This window comes from Parasteatoda tepidariorum, chromosome X1 (assembly GCF_043381705.1).
Source record: "Parasteatoda tepidariorum isolate YZ-2023 chromosome X1, CAS_Ptep_4.0, whole genome shotgun sequence".
Lineage (NCBI taxonomy): Eukaryota > Metazoa > Arthropoda > Arachnida > Araneae > Theridiidae > Parasteatoda > Parasteatoda tepidariorum.
This window is the reverse complement of record NC_092214.1, coordinates 18,531,157-18,548,688: the sequence shown is the minus strand read 5'-3', so window position 1 is coordinate 18,548,688 and position 17,532 is coordinate 18,531,157. Positions and strand designations below refer to the sequence as shown.

Genomic DNA, 17,532 nt, shown 5'->3' with positions numbered 1-17,532 from the left:
GTGAAGGTAGATGGGTATTTCAAAATTTAATCTACTGTAAATAATAGGCCAGAATATTTAATCAGCGTTTAAAAATATTCGCATTTATACATTCTGTGTTCATAACTACAAATAAATTCGATGAGAAATGATCTAATTTATTAACGCTTAACACACAATCAAAAATACCTCCCCAATAATGGCACCGCTTCTGGACCTAATTTGGCATTCAAAAATTTATGAATTTGGAGGGAAGTATACTTCCCACCACCTTAAATAAGATTAAGGTATGAGAAAAGTAAAATATTTCAAATTCATCTTAGTGACAGCATTCTAAAGTATAGTGCTAATCTTTCAGCACTCAACCTAGTGGCGCACAATCTGCGAAGTGGATAAAAATCTTGTGGTCCTTAAAAGTTTCTGTGGATATTAACTCTTTCGTTATTTTGTTCACATACGATACTGTCTTGAGATGTTTTATTATTTCTAGATTTTGTCTTGCGATCTTATGCTCGTAGCATATCACGGCTCAAATATAATTTGTACCACGAGAGTTTGACTGAATGTTGGTGTGTAGTGTTTCATAATAGAAACTGAATGATTTTTGTGAATATCTTTTTAGTTTTTCTTATAGAAATTTAAACATAATTTCAGTTTTTATTGCAGGCATTCACAATGTCGAAAAAGGTATGCACCCGTGTTTACGTTAGTTAGATCTGTGAAATTTACCATTAAAAAGGGTACATGGGAGTATGAGTTGCATTTTATTACAATAATGGCATTTAAATTGCATAATTTAGTTGCATGTAAGTTGCATATATTTTATGGTATTGTGGCGCCAGGCATGATGCGTAGTTGCCAAAGGAATCTGCTGGATTACACACACAGGATCGGAAATTTTGTACCTTTCTTCAGTATTTAGGAGGCTTCGAGCATTGTTCTGAGCACACTCACACTTAACTTTTACTTTTCTGTCTTTATCTTATTGTTATGTTTCAGTTGGTAATAAATTGTTGTTTGATTTTGTCATAGTTGTCCTCAACTTAATGTGAGAGGGTTCCTCCCCCTCATTTGGTGACCCTTGTGTTTATTGCATATATAATTGCATATATATGTTTATGGTACCTAAGTTGCATAAAAATGAATACGTTGCATTTTATTAAAACATACAGTTATGACATTGTTAAGCTTTTTTATGTACTATAAACATTAGAAATAAAATGTAAAATACTAAAAAAAATTTTTTGATTAGTTTTTGTAGTAAACTGTTAAGTATTAAAATTTTGCTGAAAATATTTACTTTAGCAGAAATATATAAAAATTGTTTTAAAAGTAGGGTTTCAATAATTTATGAAAATACGTATGTTCTAATGATTAAATTATTCTTATTAATACTTTAAAATTGAAGGAAACTGAATTTCGGTGCATCAAAAATTACATTTTTTGATATTTGCATATTTTTCAAAATATATCGAGTTTATAAAAAGGAGGAAATTTTATTTTCTAAGAGGCTAAGAATTATAGCTGCTCTTTGAAATAATATTGCTGCTCTTCTTTTCATTTGTTTCATTTACATTTACAATTGTACATATAACAATACTATGAAAACAATAAAAGCAATGTACAACACTTCACAAATAAGACATTAAATGTATTCTCCTTTACAGTTTCTATTCTCATGGTGATAGCATATAGTCAAAATACATCCACAGGTCGATATAATGCGGTATATCCACAGCATCTGGCTCGAAGATGATCTACAAATACCAAAGCTTCTGTAACATGTTCAACCAGAGCAGAACATTCGCACATGAGCACATATGTTATTCCATTATCAGGGAAGAGCTTTTTATGAAAAGTTAATCTTCGTAATCCTAAATGTTTTGGCAAGCATTTGTAAACTTGGCGAGCACCTGTCCAAGTCAGCCAGTTTCTTTCGAGTTTCTCTCTGTCTTCACCAGGAAAAACTCGAAATGCTGAAATAATGTAGCCAGTTCTGTCATCTATGGGCTGTTTTGCTAAACAGTCTAGAGAAGGTTTTACAATGCTAGCCACTTCTTCATATCCAGCTAGAAAATAAAATAAAAATTAAGCACATACAATAATAATACAGAACATTTATAATCTTTTTATGCGATATATAATCTTTTTGATTTATATAGAGGCGTACAAAAGGCCACAATATTGTTATTTTAATATTATTGCAACAGAAAATACGATAAAAAGTATTTGTTTCTCAATAAGAGGCAGTTTTTATTTGCATATTTTAAAATATTTATGCATCTTCTAAAAGTTGAATGTATAAATGGCCGAAAACTGAAAGAAGTTATTAATGTATGCTGGCCGGAGGCTTTAGCATGCCACTGTATATATGCTAAATTTAGACTAAATTTATTTTGAATAATTATTTATATGCAAATTTCGACATTATTCATTGTAGAAATTTTGAATAATTGATCACTAACTCCATTAGTCTTGACTAATTTTTCTGAGTAAATTTTTGAACAACAGGAGTAAATACATAATATATCTTTTTCATTCAAACTGGAACAACGATTACAGTTGCAATTTTATTACAGATAATAATTACATGGTAATCAATTACATAATCAATTAATTTTAATCTATATTATAAGTAATCACGATAATTCTCATTTATTTTCCACGATAACTCAAATTAATCTCCGAATGCATTATGGTTTCTAAAACCTATTCTTTAAAATGTACAATAATTTTGTAGAGTATGATACATAGTAAAAAGTGTAACGTATTTGCAATGTTATCTACTTGCTATTAAAGAAACAATGACGAAGTAGACTTACGGTTAAAATGTTTATGATTGCATATAAAACGCTAAAATTAAAACTCCGTATTAAAATGTACCAAAAGTGTACTGAGATATTATAAAATAATAATTTTAAAATTGTTTCTTAAGGTCTATCTGCGCTACGAATTTTTTTAAAGTTATTTAGTAGTTCAACATGTAGCATTATTACATATTTTTTCTGGAACAATATCTAATAACGTTATGGATGCATTAAATCCATTTACTTCCAAAATACTTGCTAGAAATAAAATGTTCCGGCATTTACAGAACGTAATTGCTGTTAAATTAAACAAAATATTTGCAACGGTATTAGAATTCATAATTTTATTTTCTCAACTAAAAACAAGGAGAGAAATTTTATTTGTATTCAACCAGAGTTCATAAGTAAGTTTCCGAATTTTTCTTTTTAAAAAATTACCAATTCCTGTAAAAATTTAATCACTATAATTAATTCGCTTAGCTTAATAAAAAGGTATTTTGTCAGAAAGATAAAGTTGAAGAAGCTTTTTTTTATTTTACTCCTTTTTTCTAGAAAAAAAATACAGAAAATTATGACAAAACATTTTTCTTTTGTAATTTGTATATCCTATTATATTTATCCATTTCACATCTGTTCCTGCAATGCAAGAGCATTTGATATTTCTTTAATGGAATCTTTTAAAAATAGTTCATTAATGAGAAGATAAAAAGTAATCCTAAAATTGACTTCAATTAAGTGAAACTAAATACGAAATGATGAAATCTGTTCTTACGACATAACTTGTTAAAAGGACCCAAACGAGGAAATCTTTACATCGGGTGTGGCTGTCAGCAAGGCGGAGTAATGCGAAAGGTTACATAATATGGATTAGTGGAAAGAATTTAGATTTTTTACGCTTATTAAAATAATTAAGCATGGTTTTCAAAAGCTATTGTAAGTTATTATCTGTTATTATATTATCCGAAAAAATGTAGCATATTTTGGGAATTATTTTCTTCCAGAAAATGGGATAAAACAAAATTCTAAAGAGAGCTTTTATTATTTAAAAATGGAACTTTAAAAATAAATTTTTTCAAATTGCAAATGGCGGATATGGTGAAACTTTTTAAAAAAAAAACGCAGAATCAGTATCACTTGCAAAGCTATTCATCTAATTAGAGTTTTGTATAAATATATTTTGGAACTTATATAGATCAATTTCGACTTCAGTTGGTTCCTCAGACCAAAATAGCTTCTATTTGCCATCAAAACCTTGCTCCTAACTTCAGTTTTAATATTTTATTTTATTTCATACTCTTCGTTGAATAACCGACCCAATTTTGGGTTTACGACATCTAATGTTCAACTCCGTAACCTTGTAATTTTGAATTCAATCCTGAAGACAAGGAACTCCTGGATCAAGTATTGGAAGAAATTTTGTCTTCATGGAGGACTTTTTGATGGAACTAACCTGCATTTTGCGTTACACGGTGAGAGAAATTACGAAAACTTTCCACGCTTAGACCGACGGCAAGGGGACTCTAACCAGAGATTCGTCAACCAAAGAGGATATTTCGTGATGAGGATCAAATCCTGAGGTGTTGCACGCCATGTTCTTAGGTGCATAAATTTTCCAAGCTCAAATCCTTGACAGCATTCTCAAGGGCAATAAACGTTTCGACAACAGACTGTTTTGTTCGTTCTACTATTTTATTATCTGTATAAGATAGTAATTGTTTCTGTAGAATGATGCCTTTCGTGTTAATCTCTTATATCTTTTTCAAGGGCTATGTTAAATAAATTGCATGGTAGTGAATCACCTAGTCTCTTTCTATAGAATATCTATGATAAATCTGATATGCTCCATACTTGACACTTCATAACGTCATTCTGACATAGTTGATAAGTTTGGACGGGATTGTTATCAGTAACGACGCACTTATTCAATCGTTTCCGGACTGTTATCAATACCTGACGCGAAATTGAATTTAAGGTTGCATTGTTCTGAAATGTTCATATAAATTAATACCTTTATTCAATTATGTTGCAACGTTTTGTGTATGTGAAAGGAAAACTGAAATTTCGTTCATTTTCTGACTAGGTCACGAACCTAAACATCAACTGGAACTTTAAGTTAGAGGGCAATAAGAGTTCTAATTGTTTTCTGACTACTGTAGGCAGAACATGCCACTTTTTCAGTAATGAATAGAATTTATTGGTCAATAATAATTTCGATGACTTTCTGACACATACACACACAAAAGTAAATAAATAAAAATTGATAGGCGTAAAAGGTGAATGAAGAAAACAAAAAAAACCGCTCCTTTAAAAACCATGTTTCTCAAGCGGAATAATAAGAAGAAAAAAAGAAAGAAAATAATTCTAATTTTGACTACCTTGAAAGAAAAACACTTTTTTCTTCTATCACCGGCTTATTATTGAAAAAAATTATACTATTAATTAAACAATCGGAGGTTTGATAATAATACATATAATAATTTGTTTAACACAAGCAGGAACTCAACTTCTGTTCATTAGTCATTTGCAAATAAATTCAAAGAGAAATCTCTTGTGACATAATTTTCATCTAAAAAAATAATTTTTCGTTGTTTCAATTCCTTTTTTCATGTTCAATTATTGAGATAGATAGAAGGTCGAATTTTTATTGTATTAAGGTCGATATATTAAAAGTCGCTATGCTTATTGTATATGTTTATTTTAAAAATAAATGAGTTTTCGATATATTTTACAATTTGGCTGTTAAGTAGGTTTTATTCATTGTACCAAATCATTGTACCAAGATATCCTTTTTAATTCTTTATAAGGCCATAGGAAGTATTCTCGCTAACTTAATTTTTTAATTTTGAGGGGAATTTATTTTCCTAGTGATGATTTGTGATGATCTGATAATGCTAGAAAATACAGAAAAATACCAATTGGAGGCTTTGCTTACATAAATGTAAGTCACAGTAAAGGTTAGCGTAGAATCAAGAACAGAGGCCAACACGTTATGCGTTTATTCATATAATCATTTCTGAACGAGCTTATTTGTAAAACGCATAATTTAAGCAAAGAATAACCATAGAATAACCATAGAATAATAATAATAAAAGCACAGAATTTATAAATTCGGATATTTATAGGCAAAGAATTCTTTACAGTAGGAAAAATTCTAAAAATTTCTAGACCAGTTTACTGTTTCAAACTTAATTCAATTAACAACTACCGTTCAAATTTGTAATGTGCTATAATTTACTAATTATTTGATATTTTTTAGACACAAATATTGTACGCAACATTTCTTTAGGCAATCAATTATTCCTGCTCATGTCAAAACTTTTCTCTCAGTGAGTTAAACCACTCTCGAGAAAGTCAGTTTGACCCACTCTTAAAAAATGATTAATATAAATATAGACTTATGTAAAAAACATTATACGCTATTAAAAATGTGACTCGGAGATTTTGTTTTTATAAAAGTAGAAAATTGCTTATGGGAAGAGTGGGAAAAATCTATCCTTAATCAAAAATTTAAAGCGCTATTTTTTAGAGGTTTCAAGTTTAAAAATATCTCGCAGGTGATTGGGTGAGTAATTTTTGTTTACTTATTAATGGTTTACAACGCAAAAACTTTTAAAAGAACTCATGCATTACCAAAGAGGCTGCTCATCTGCAAAACATATGCAAGACTTTGTCATTTTACTCAGATAGTTGACTGATTTGTGGAACATATTTTAGAATATAAAATAAAATTAAAAAAATAGGCATCGATTGAAATTAAAAGCAACATTTTTAAGTTTCAAGTGTACTGCTAACTTTTATCAAAATGTTAAAATTTAAATTCTTTTTTGAAATTCACTAAAATTATATGCCAAACTCAAATTTCAACACGAAAAGTTACATGTAAGCTAAAGTCAATATATAAGTTTTTTAGAAATGCTTGAATACTTAAAAACAAATTGCCTTATATTGTGAAATTTATGTAATTTATTTTGTAGACAAAGCTGAGTTCATTGAATGCGCAAAAAATAATATTTTTTTTCAAAAAGGATAATTTTAAACGTGTGCGATTCCCCATTTTTGAAAAACTATGTCCCGAATACCAGTAAGAAAAGTTTTACAGAAATGTCATAATACGAATGCTATTGTGTAGATAGCACTCATAAATAAGACAGCAGTATTTCAAATAAAATTTGTATACTTGAATAATTCCACAAAGAATGGAGGAATTTGAAACATCGCGTTTTGAAATGAGTTTATTTCGCTACTATAATTTTTTTTAATTACATAGAATTTTAGTAATTATCATTTACTCTCCAAGAAAGATCAATCTTAAGGAAAAGATATATTGTTACAAAAACAATGCATGATGAATTATGGTTTCTGAAAAGATTAATGGTTGTTAAAAATGTTATGAAACACGTCTCTTAAGACTTTTTAATTGTACTGGGTAATAAGAACAAAGCTTCCCATTGATGAAAACATAAAATAATATATAATAGTTTAATATACTTCAGTAGTAAAAAAAAATATTTTCTTTTCTTTTTGCATGCATCAAATGAGAAACTCATATGATAATTTTCAAATCATAAAGAAACAGTACGCAGAATAAAAAAAAAATGATATCACTCAGTACAGCTTTTGTTCTAATAATCTGATTGACGTATTTTCGCTGAATGAACATGCTTTTTCTTTCCAACGGATTTGGCTTTTTGACTATAATAATATGGAGGGGAGGGGGTAGTCAGAAACTGGAAGATATATGGTTCCGACAGTTAAGTGAGGAGAGCGGTCGAAAGTATGGGTATTATAATAGTCAAATGCGTTTGATTACCATATTTCCCAAGGGCTGCATGAAATTTCCCCAAATCTTGCTCACGTGATCGGACATATATTTTGCTCTCCTAGCCATAGGTTAAGAGTCGCTGAAGTAGAAAATAATATTAAGGGTGAATTATTAACTTCGCTTTCTGCGTATTTTGAGATATCTCGGGAATATTTCCAGCGAAAACAGTTTTGTGCATACAATTATAAATTTAGTTTATTCAAAGACAATTTCATGTAAAATTAATTTTCAATAATACTTTATTATTTTTTAATATACAAATTTTTGCAAATCATGCAGATTTTCTGCATTTTAAATTTTGTGATTTTAAATGATAAAATATATTATTTGAAAGAAATTAGTCAAATATAAATCTTAAATTTTTTATTTTTTTAAAAAATTTATTACTTAAAAACTATTCAATCGATTTCGCTTAAACTTTGTATTTTGTCATGTCAAATTACGTAGCTTAAAATGGTGGAAAATTTGTTTAGCTCACAATTCAAAATTTCTCGAACCCTTATTAAAAAATGAAAAAAAAATTTTTTTTTTCACGGAGGTATCTTTGGTATCTATGAAGTAAATTTATAATCGTGAGTTAAATATTTTTTTGATTCTTTAAAAATTTCTGGAACTTTCAAAAAGGGAAAGTGAAATCGAAAAAATCATCGTAACGCATTCACGAGAGGAAAAATATTTGGGATGGGAATAATTATTCTCTAGGTGGGCACATAGGAATACTTTTCCCCCCACATTCATCTTCACTGTGCAATAACTCTCGGAGTGAACGAATCTTCTTCTCCACTCTATTGTTTTGTCAAAATCCTCAACATGCAACAGATGGCGATCCAATCATCATTTTTGTGTAAAAATGGACCGTTCTTCCCTTTTGATCTTTAATTAGCATTTTTGAGGTCACCCTTTTGTATATTGGTCCTTAGTTTGCGAAAATCCAAGGATTAGATCAAAAGTTATTTGGGATGATATCTTTATTTTGCGCAACGTAGTACTTCACAGAACAATTTACGTCCAAGTCATCTTGAAATTTTTTTATTTAGTTAATATTTTTCATTTCAATACTTGAGTTAATTGTTTTTTTTTCTAATTAAGTATCTTTTTGTTTTCAAAAAAGTATTCATTTTTTAAAAAAAATGGTAATTTAATTGGGGATATTTCTGACGATACCATAGAAGATCCGTTTATCAAAAAATTGTTGTAGAGCAGTATATATAATTCTGCCTCTTGGTTTATACATTTAGCAATGCTTTCTTATTTTGAAATTTATTGATTAGTAAAACTATAAATCTATTCAAATTTTCAACCAGAAAATAAATACAAATAATAAAATTCGATTTCTGAAAGCTTTTACACCGGATATATACTTTTACACGGTTTACTCAAATAAAAAGTTTAATGATAATCAGATTTTCTGTAATGACCATCTTTAATACGCATTTTTATGATATATGATACATAACTTAATATGATACTTGACTTAACTGAAGACGTTGTTAACACATCACAATTTAAAATATGAAAGAAACTCATTTTCAATAGTTAAAATGTACTTTGTTTTAATTAATATTTTCAAAATTAAGTACATTTTACTTTGCACTGAATAATTCTGTAGCCATTAAAATCGCATGGCTGAAATGAAATCATTATAGCAGAAATCGCTGTTGCGTTATAATAGGCTGTTACAATTTTCTAAATGAGGGCTTCTGGATTTAATTCCACTATTTTTCTTAACGCTATCTCTTTCTTTACTACTTTTAATAAATTCTTTCTCATTTTTGAACATAAGATTATGCAAGTAAGGCCAATTTATCCAAAAAAGAACATTTGAGTCAAGTTTTTTTCTTATTTTTTAAATTTTTTTTTGTTTATAAACGACATTTATTTTATTAAAAGAATAAAGCTTTAAGGAATAAATTTTTTTCTTTATGTAAATCATAATAGCAGGGATGCAGTTGAAGGTTGTAGACATTCAAAAATGAAAAATAAAATTCGGTTTAGTTCAAAATAATATTTAAAACAATTTGCATAATCTTACTGAAGTAATTTAAAAATTTGATAAACGGATTGCCATTCATACGCCGAGAATTTTAATAAAATGAAATTATTTTCTAACTTGGAATAAATGGAAAAAAAGTAATCTTTCTGTTTTCAATCTTTTAAAAGTAATCTCTTTAAAAAAGTTATTTATATCCTTGTTCAAAACCGAATACTGATTGGAAAAAAAAATTCAAACTATGTATTTAAATATTTACAAAAAAATTAGTTTAGAAATAAGTATAAGTTAACTCCTCAGGGCATGATATTTCGGAGAATAAAAGTTGATTAACAAAACTTATTAACTTTAAATTACTATGACGTTCTAATGATATTGAAATAATTGTAAAAGGAAATAACATGTTAAAATAACAAAATGCTTATTTTATTTTATTTAAGATCTATATGTATACGAAATATTGAAAATTTGAATCAGGATTATCTTTCTTATTTGTTAAATTGTTTTTGAAATCAGAAGCAAAATTTAGAATTATAGTTTATTATTGGAATTACAGAATAATATTATTATATTATTGGAATTGCAAAAAAAAACCCCATTAATAAAGTAAAATTAAAAAGGGGGGCAATGTTTAATCCCCCTGGTAAGATTTATCATTGCTTGTTGAAGTTTGACAACCTTCCCACTGATAAGTATTTTAAGTAATCAGGGATAGCAATTCCTGCATTTTATTTGTGAAAGGTATAATATTGTGAGCAGAACTCTCAGAAATATAATAAGTAAGTAAATACAGTTTCATAATCATTTTCTATTATCATCCATTAAAAAAATTATGACGAGTTTTTAATAGTCGCACTTGACATTAATATTAAAATAACAAATGATTAAGAGGTTTTGAAAGTCAAGACAAATTGAATGAATAGTAGAGATTGACATGGTATGTTAACTTAAAACAACTGTTATTATGTATACATACACATATACATTCATATATGTATGTTTTGTTTAACTAAAAAGGCATTTTAATCTTTCTGTCCCCCTAATTTCAGTGTTTTTAATTATTAAGTAAACATAAATATTAAAACCTTAAAAAAAATTCTAAATCAACTCTCTAGTTATACGTCAATAAACAAAGTTTGACTTTTTTAATGAATTCAATTGCTTAAATCAATCCATACACACTTAAGTAATCTAAGTATAATACCTTTATAATACACAGGAAAATTTGGAATAAAATAATTATCTTGAAAAGAACAAGATTAGTTTTATTGCATTTCCAAAGCAAAGTCACGTTAATAAATTATGTTTTATTTTCTTCAGTTTGATAAAATAATCAACAGTAGGCAATGTACCGTAAAAGCCTTACGTCAGATTTAACAACTTAAATGAAATTATGCTGTGGAAGATGCATTCAGCTTAAATGGCTTATGTATTCAACTTAAATTTTTAATGAATTCAATTGATTTAAACAATTTAATTCATTGAAAATGTCAAGCTTTGTTTATTAACGTATAATTAGAGAGTTGTTATAGATTTTTTTTGTATTTTAATAATTATGCATACTTAAAAATTAAAAACACTGAAACTAGGGTGGCAAAAAGCATAAAATGCCATTTTAGATAAACGAAACATATATGTGTGTATGTATACACATTAACAGTTGTTTTAAGTTAACACACCATGTCAATCTCTACTATTCATTTAATTCGTCTTGACTTTCAAACCTCTGTTAATCACCTCTTAAGTATGCATAAATATTAAAATACAAAAAAATTCTATAACAATTCTGTAATTATACGCCAATAAACAAAGCTTGAAATTTTTTATGAATTCAATTGCTTAAATCAATTTCTACACACTTAAGTAATCTAAGAATAATACCTTTATAATACATAGAAAATTTTGATGTAAAATAATTATCTTGAAAAGAACAAGATTAGTTTTATTGCATTTCCAAAGCAAAGTCACGTTCACAAATTATGTTTTATTTTCTTCAGTTTGATAAAATAATCAACAGTAGGCAATGTACCGTAAAAGCCTTACGTCAGATTTAACAACTTAAATGAAATTATGCTGTGGAAGATGTATTCAACTTAAATGGCTTACCGCGAAGCATATCGGAAATACGAGATCTTTTGAAGGCTATAAATCTTTGCTGTCAATTACAGACTTTTCCTTGCAATTTCAGATGAAGTATATTTGCTTTAGCTGCATTCATGCTTGAATTTCCTTCTGTCGTTGAAATGTCAAGCCAACTCTTTGTCAGATAAACATTGGCCAAGACTTATAAATGTTGAACTTTTAAAAGATATTTTATATATCGTTAAATAGAAAAAGATTTTTAAACAAAAAATTCTACCAAGTTTGCGTAGCTGTCAATTTGAGCTGTGGTAAAAGAGATTATTTTACATTTTTGAGCAAAATTTTATTTTTATAAGTAAAAAACACAAAACTTTTTTGTGTACATCCCACATTACTAAATATAAAAGAAAACATTTTTTAATGATACATGAAATAAAAGTTTTATAAATATATTATTACTATTTCTTATATAAAGATATAATTTACGTAGAATAATTCATGTATCAAATATCATAAATTTTCTTAACATTTTCTGATTTTTTTTTGTTTCGCTTAAAATATTCCTGAAATATGGCGAAATACGCAAAAAGTAAAAATAAGGTTAAAAGGGCCCAAACTTTAAGCTTCTCTACTGACCTGATTAATAAGACAATATTTCTCAGAATGCTGCTATCTCCTACATTTTGAGGGTCAGAATTTCGAACCAGCCTATTGAGAAGGTTTATTCACAGAAAGTGCGTTTTTGTCTATAATTTTTTTAGCTCAAAATAACTGCTGCACTTATTAATTAACATACTAGAGGTCTTTCCTTTGAACCATTAAGATTGAGTCCTAGTACATGAAAATCCAATCATTAGCTCAAAAGTTATTCAGGGTGGTTCATTTTTTGTGCACTGTACATCAATTACAAATGGGATTTTCGGCAATTTACATTTTCGGTAATACAAAATAGTATTGATCCCAATTAGTTAGGATTAGCGATATTCTACTGCACTTTCTAAAACAACATTCCATTACAATAATGATTAATAAAAATATTTTACCTATTTCAAATTGATATTGGAAAGATTTTTCATTAAAAATATTAGAGATTCTTATAGACCTACGTGAACTTGCTTAAAAGCTTTAAATACTCACACTAAATTTGACTGCGTGAAAAATAATTTGCTCTATGGTAGATAAAAATTGTGACATTTATGTAGAGATGATGTTCTTAAAATCTCTTTTAAAAACTTATATTTCCATAAGCAGAATGAATTTGTCAAAATTTCTTTCATTTTCTACTGTATTTTTTAAAACAACATAATGATTCGTAAAAATATATTATCTATTTCTCTTGTGAACAGCTACTGAGATCCAGGGAACTTTTGGATTCATATAGTATCACTAGAGCTTTTTCTCTTGGTCTCTATATTTTTTTTCTCTCTCTGTTTGCTCTTTATATGGTTCTTTGTATTTATTGCTGCAGTTCTGTTATAAGCTTGCCATTAGAAAAAAATTGACCTGATTACGGAAAAATTTCTTATTAAAACTATTGGAGATTCTTATTAAAGGACGTGAACTTGCTTAAGGGCATTGAATGCTCGCACTAATTTTGACTGCATGGAGAAAAAAAATAATTTGCCGTTATGTTAAACGAAATTTTGAAACAGATTAAGAGATGATGTACCTGAAATCTCTTTTAAAAACTTATACTTTTTATAAACAGAATGAATTTGTCGAAATTTCTTTCTTGTATGAAAATTTTATACTAATAAGTAATGATTTATTGCAATGGTAATTCATTGTTAACGGTAATTTTGAGAAATCTTCCCTGTGAAAAATCGATATTGTGTGCAAAAAGAAAGTTTTTGTTATATTATTTGAAATTAATAATTTGTTTTTAAGTGAGTAGTTTTTTTGCGGTTGGAATAATTTAAAGAAAGGGGAGAAAGTTCGATCTGGATATTTTTTTACATTCTTTCCGAAACTAATTCACAGTTAAATTTAGAATCAACGCTTCTTCAGGGGTATTTTGTATAATAGAATTAAACCAAGAAACTGTTTAAATACTGGAGCGAAGTTTTTGTTTTAAATTTCTTTAGCTATAAATTAAAATTATAAATAACTCCTCACAATTAAATTTAATTATTTTCATTGCTAAGTGGTTCTTAATTTTTTTCATAATTTAAATAACCAGTTGTTCTTTTCGTTTCTTTTACTTGCGAACGATTTCTTACAATTAACTTAACGAATTTCCATGAACAATTAATTTTTGCTTAGTAATATTTAAATTTTCTTCTTTTAAAAGGGCAAAGTTTGAACATGGGAGTATAAAAAAATACGAGAAAAAACTACTAATTAATACATTTCAGCTAATACAATTTCAATCATAAGGGACATTATATATATAATGAGAGACAGAGAATATCATTCTTGATTTTGTATTGAGTTTAGAAATGTTTCTTTTAATGAAAGGAATAAACTTAACAAGAATGTTTTTTTTTGTTGCCTTTAAAAATACTAAAAGTTTTATTTTAACACGAAAAAGGAAACTGCATTTTTTATCATTTTACTAAAATAAAATAAAAAATAAAAGTTTGTTTCGAAATCGAATATATAGTTTCAATTGAATTCTACTCATGAATAATACATCAAAAAATAAATCTCTACAATATATCAATCTAATAAGCCAATTCTTCTTTCAATGACAAGATTAAAATTACGTTTCTCAGAATTAAAAAAAAAATTGTTTTTCGTTAAAAATCTAACAAACGTCATGTTAATCACTTTCAAATTTCTTGGAACACATAATTTGTCAATAAATCGAGTATAAATGTCAAGTGTGAACGACACACTGTAGTTTAAGGACATAATTTAGTCATGATCGATTGAGTAATGTAACGGTGACCAAGTGAGTCTGCTTAGCTTATTTATTTCCAAACTGGCTTGATTTAATTGCTTTTCCACTTGTTTAGCAGAGAAGTGGTATTTAATTGAAAATTCTTTTCAAACCACGTCAGGTAATAGGTCTAAAAACTACACATTCCCATTGTGAGTCAAAGATATTACCCTAAATATTAAGATCAAATATAGTTGATGAAAAGGATTAGATCAGAATTTTCTAAATTACTTTTGTATTTTTCTAAAACATATTCACACTCTATTGTCAAATGCTTGATTATATGGCACAGTCAGTTATCCATTACCAAAGTTACAGTTAACGATATTTACTTCAACACATCAAATATAGTTAATGAAAAGTATCGAATCAGAATTTTTCTAAACTGCTTTTTATATTTTTCTGAAATGTATCCACTCCTATTTATCCATTACTTGATTATATAGCATATTCGATTACCTTCGCAGATGGATATAAATGTATCGGAAAAAGGCATGTGTTACCGGCAAAGGGTGAAACGCCGGCATTCTATACAATGCCTAGGGATTGCATATAATACCGGATGTTTTTAAGCAAGGTATGAAATATGAGTAGTATTGCATACTTTCTCTAGGCATTTTATATAATAACTAGGTATTCTATAGACAAATGCTATTTAGGCTAAGTATGAAAAAAACGTCCTGATGAGGTTATTATGTAAATGATGCGCATTTCTAAAGAAAAATGTTACTCTGAAAAAATAATGAGAATGCTATTAAAAAAAATTATTCAAAAGCGTAAAGAAAAATGAAAGTTGTACAAAACAGAATTTATGCCTTTATTATTAAGGGAAACAAAATTTTCGTATAAAAAATTCACATTTAAGTCACAATTATTTTCAGTTTAGAAACACAATTATTGCACAAAATATCCATTTCATCACCTTTACTAGCATGGCCACAGAAGATTTTATACTTTGCCGGTTTCCCATTTGGCATTCTATAGAATGCCTAGGAAATGTACGAAATATATATCATTTCATACATTGCCGGCTAGTTTTAGGCATTATATACAATGCCTAGGCATTATATACAATGCTGGATTTCAAACTTTGCCGGTAATATATGCATTACTCTGGAAGAAATTTTGCCTTACAGATTGTCTCAAAATTTAAACACAATTTATATATGAGAAAGCTAATAATATGATAATAATGAGAAATCAAACACCAAGATTAGATTCATTGGATTATTTTGAAAATACCAACATTAGTGCATTTTGGATATTGTCAGTATTGTTTATAAGAGTTGATGTTTTCTTCCACACCATCATACTATACCTTTTGAAACTACAGTTCGCCATTAAAATATGCATGTTTTTAGTTGTGGAATAGGGATATTTCAATTTTATCTGTAAACTGTATTAAATAATATTATAATATTTAATTTCCATCGGCTTCGGTTTTATTAAGCCTAGTTCGAATTCATATTAACTTTTTTCTCTGTGCTGTGACTATTTTTTATTAACAAATTTTGATGTCAAGTAGTTGCCACAACTTTTAGTGTTTTAGCCTGGTCGGTAGGAAGCTGGGCCCATGTCCGAGAGTTCGTGGGTTCGAACCCTGCCGGCCGAAGACTCCCAGTGTAGTAAAGTGACTAATGCACGTTAAATCTGTCGAGTCGCAAAAGTCCTCCGTGTTCCCAGAACAAATCAATATCTCTGGGGTACTGGATTGGAGATCAATCGTTCTCTGATTCAGGTCAAAATTACGATCTGTGGATGAATGAATGGATCCGCCCCATAAACGGCTGTGACGTATGGGTAGGTAGAAGTCGAATTCGCCATAGATGGCACCACTAAAAAACAAGAAACGCACACTCTGCCTTAAATTTGCTCGGTTTCACCAAGCAGGCTTGCCCGTGTGGCATGTGACATTAGAAGCAACAACAAGGAACAAGGATAGTTACTGGTATAGTGAGATACTTAAAACGTTCTTTTACAATACTTTGTGTTAATTAGCCGCCACCATGTCTGTTATTCAGTAACTTAAGAATTTATAATTACAGTTAGATATGATACACATAAAAAGCAGTAAAGTTACATTCACAAAACAATATAAAGCAAGAATCATTAATTTAGGATATACACTCTCTGGCCAAAATATTAGACGCACTATAAGATTCCATGAAAATCTTAATTAACAGGTGATACTATACAGCTTTATCGTTTTTACGCAACTGAAACCGGTTTGTACTTGCTTAAGTTCTTGTATGAATTGGTTAAAATGGGCGATATATAATATAAATTTGATGATAGGATAAATTAGAAGATATATTATATAAATATTTATTATACCAGGTATTATATTAGTATATTATAATAATCAGACCAAATTATTACTGTACCACAATTATAAATTATTACTGGACCAAATTATAATTACACACTGCAGTTTTTTTAATAAGTGCTTGTTTTGTACAAGTTTATATGCTATAATTTTATACTTAAACATGCATGTAATGGGTTTTTACTAAGGAGATTTTCTATATACTTCCTATTTGCATTTATTTTTTAACGTATTGCATTGCCATGTTAACTAACTGATACATGAACGTAAACAAGTGAAACTATGAAATTGTATATTATCACCTGATAATTAAGATTTTACGTAGAATCTTATAGTGCGTCTACTAATTTGACCAGGGATTGCAAGTATACAATATTTCTAAGAACAAAATTAGTTTATTTCTCAAATATACGTACAACACACACAAGAAATTATTAAAAAATTCGAACAAAATTTAAATGAATAAAAGTTAAATATTATAAAATTATTTTATGCAATTATCTGATTTATATAAATCTTACGAGAACATAAATATTTTTATTATGCAACTGAAAACACATTTGAATTTTATAACAGTTTATGTGAGTCGTTTGTCAAATTAATCTGACTAAAACATTGACATTACTCGGTAAATAATCTACCACG

General features: G+C 28.1%; 1 protein-coding gene across 2 annotated transcripts in view; it reads right to left on the bottom strand.

The window, feature by feature from the left end:
* Window positions 1-964: 964 nt before the first annotated feature.
* LOC107443977 (uncharacterized) overlaps window positions 965-17,532 on the bottom strand; it is a 154,364-nt gene continuing 137,796 nt past the window's right edge. For both annotated transcript variants that reach the window (XM_016058006.3, XM_016058008.3), the window contains exon 4: window positions 965-2,048. In XM_016058006.3, the coding sequence (XP_015913492.1) occupies window positions 1,675-2,048 (374 nt within the window). In that variant the 3' untranslated portion in view covers window positions 965-1,674. The remainder of the gene's footprint in view (window positions 2,049-17,532) is intronic.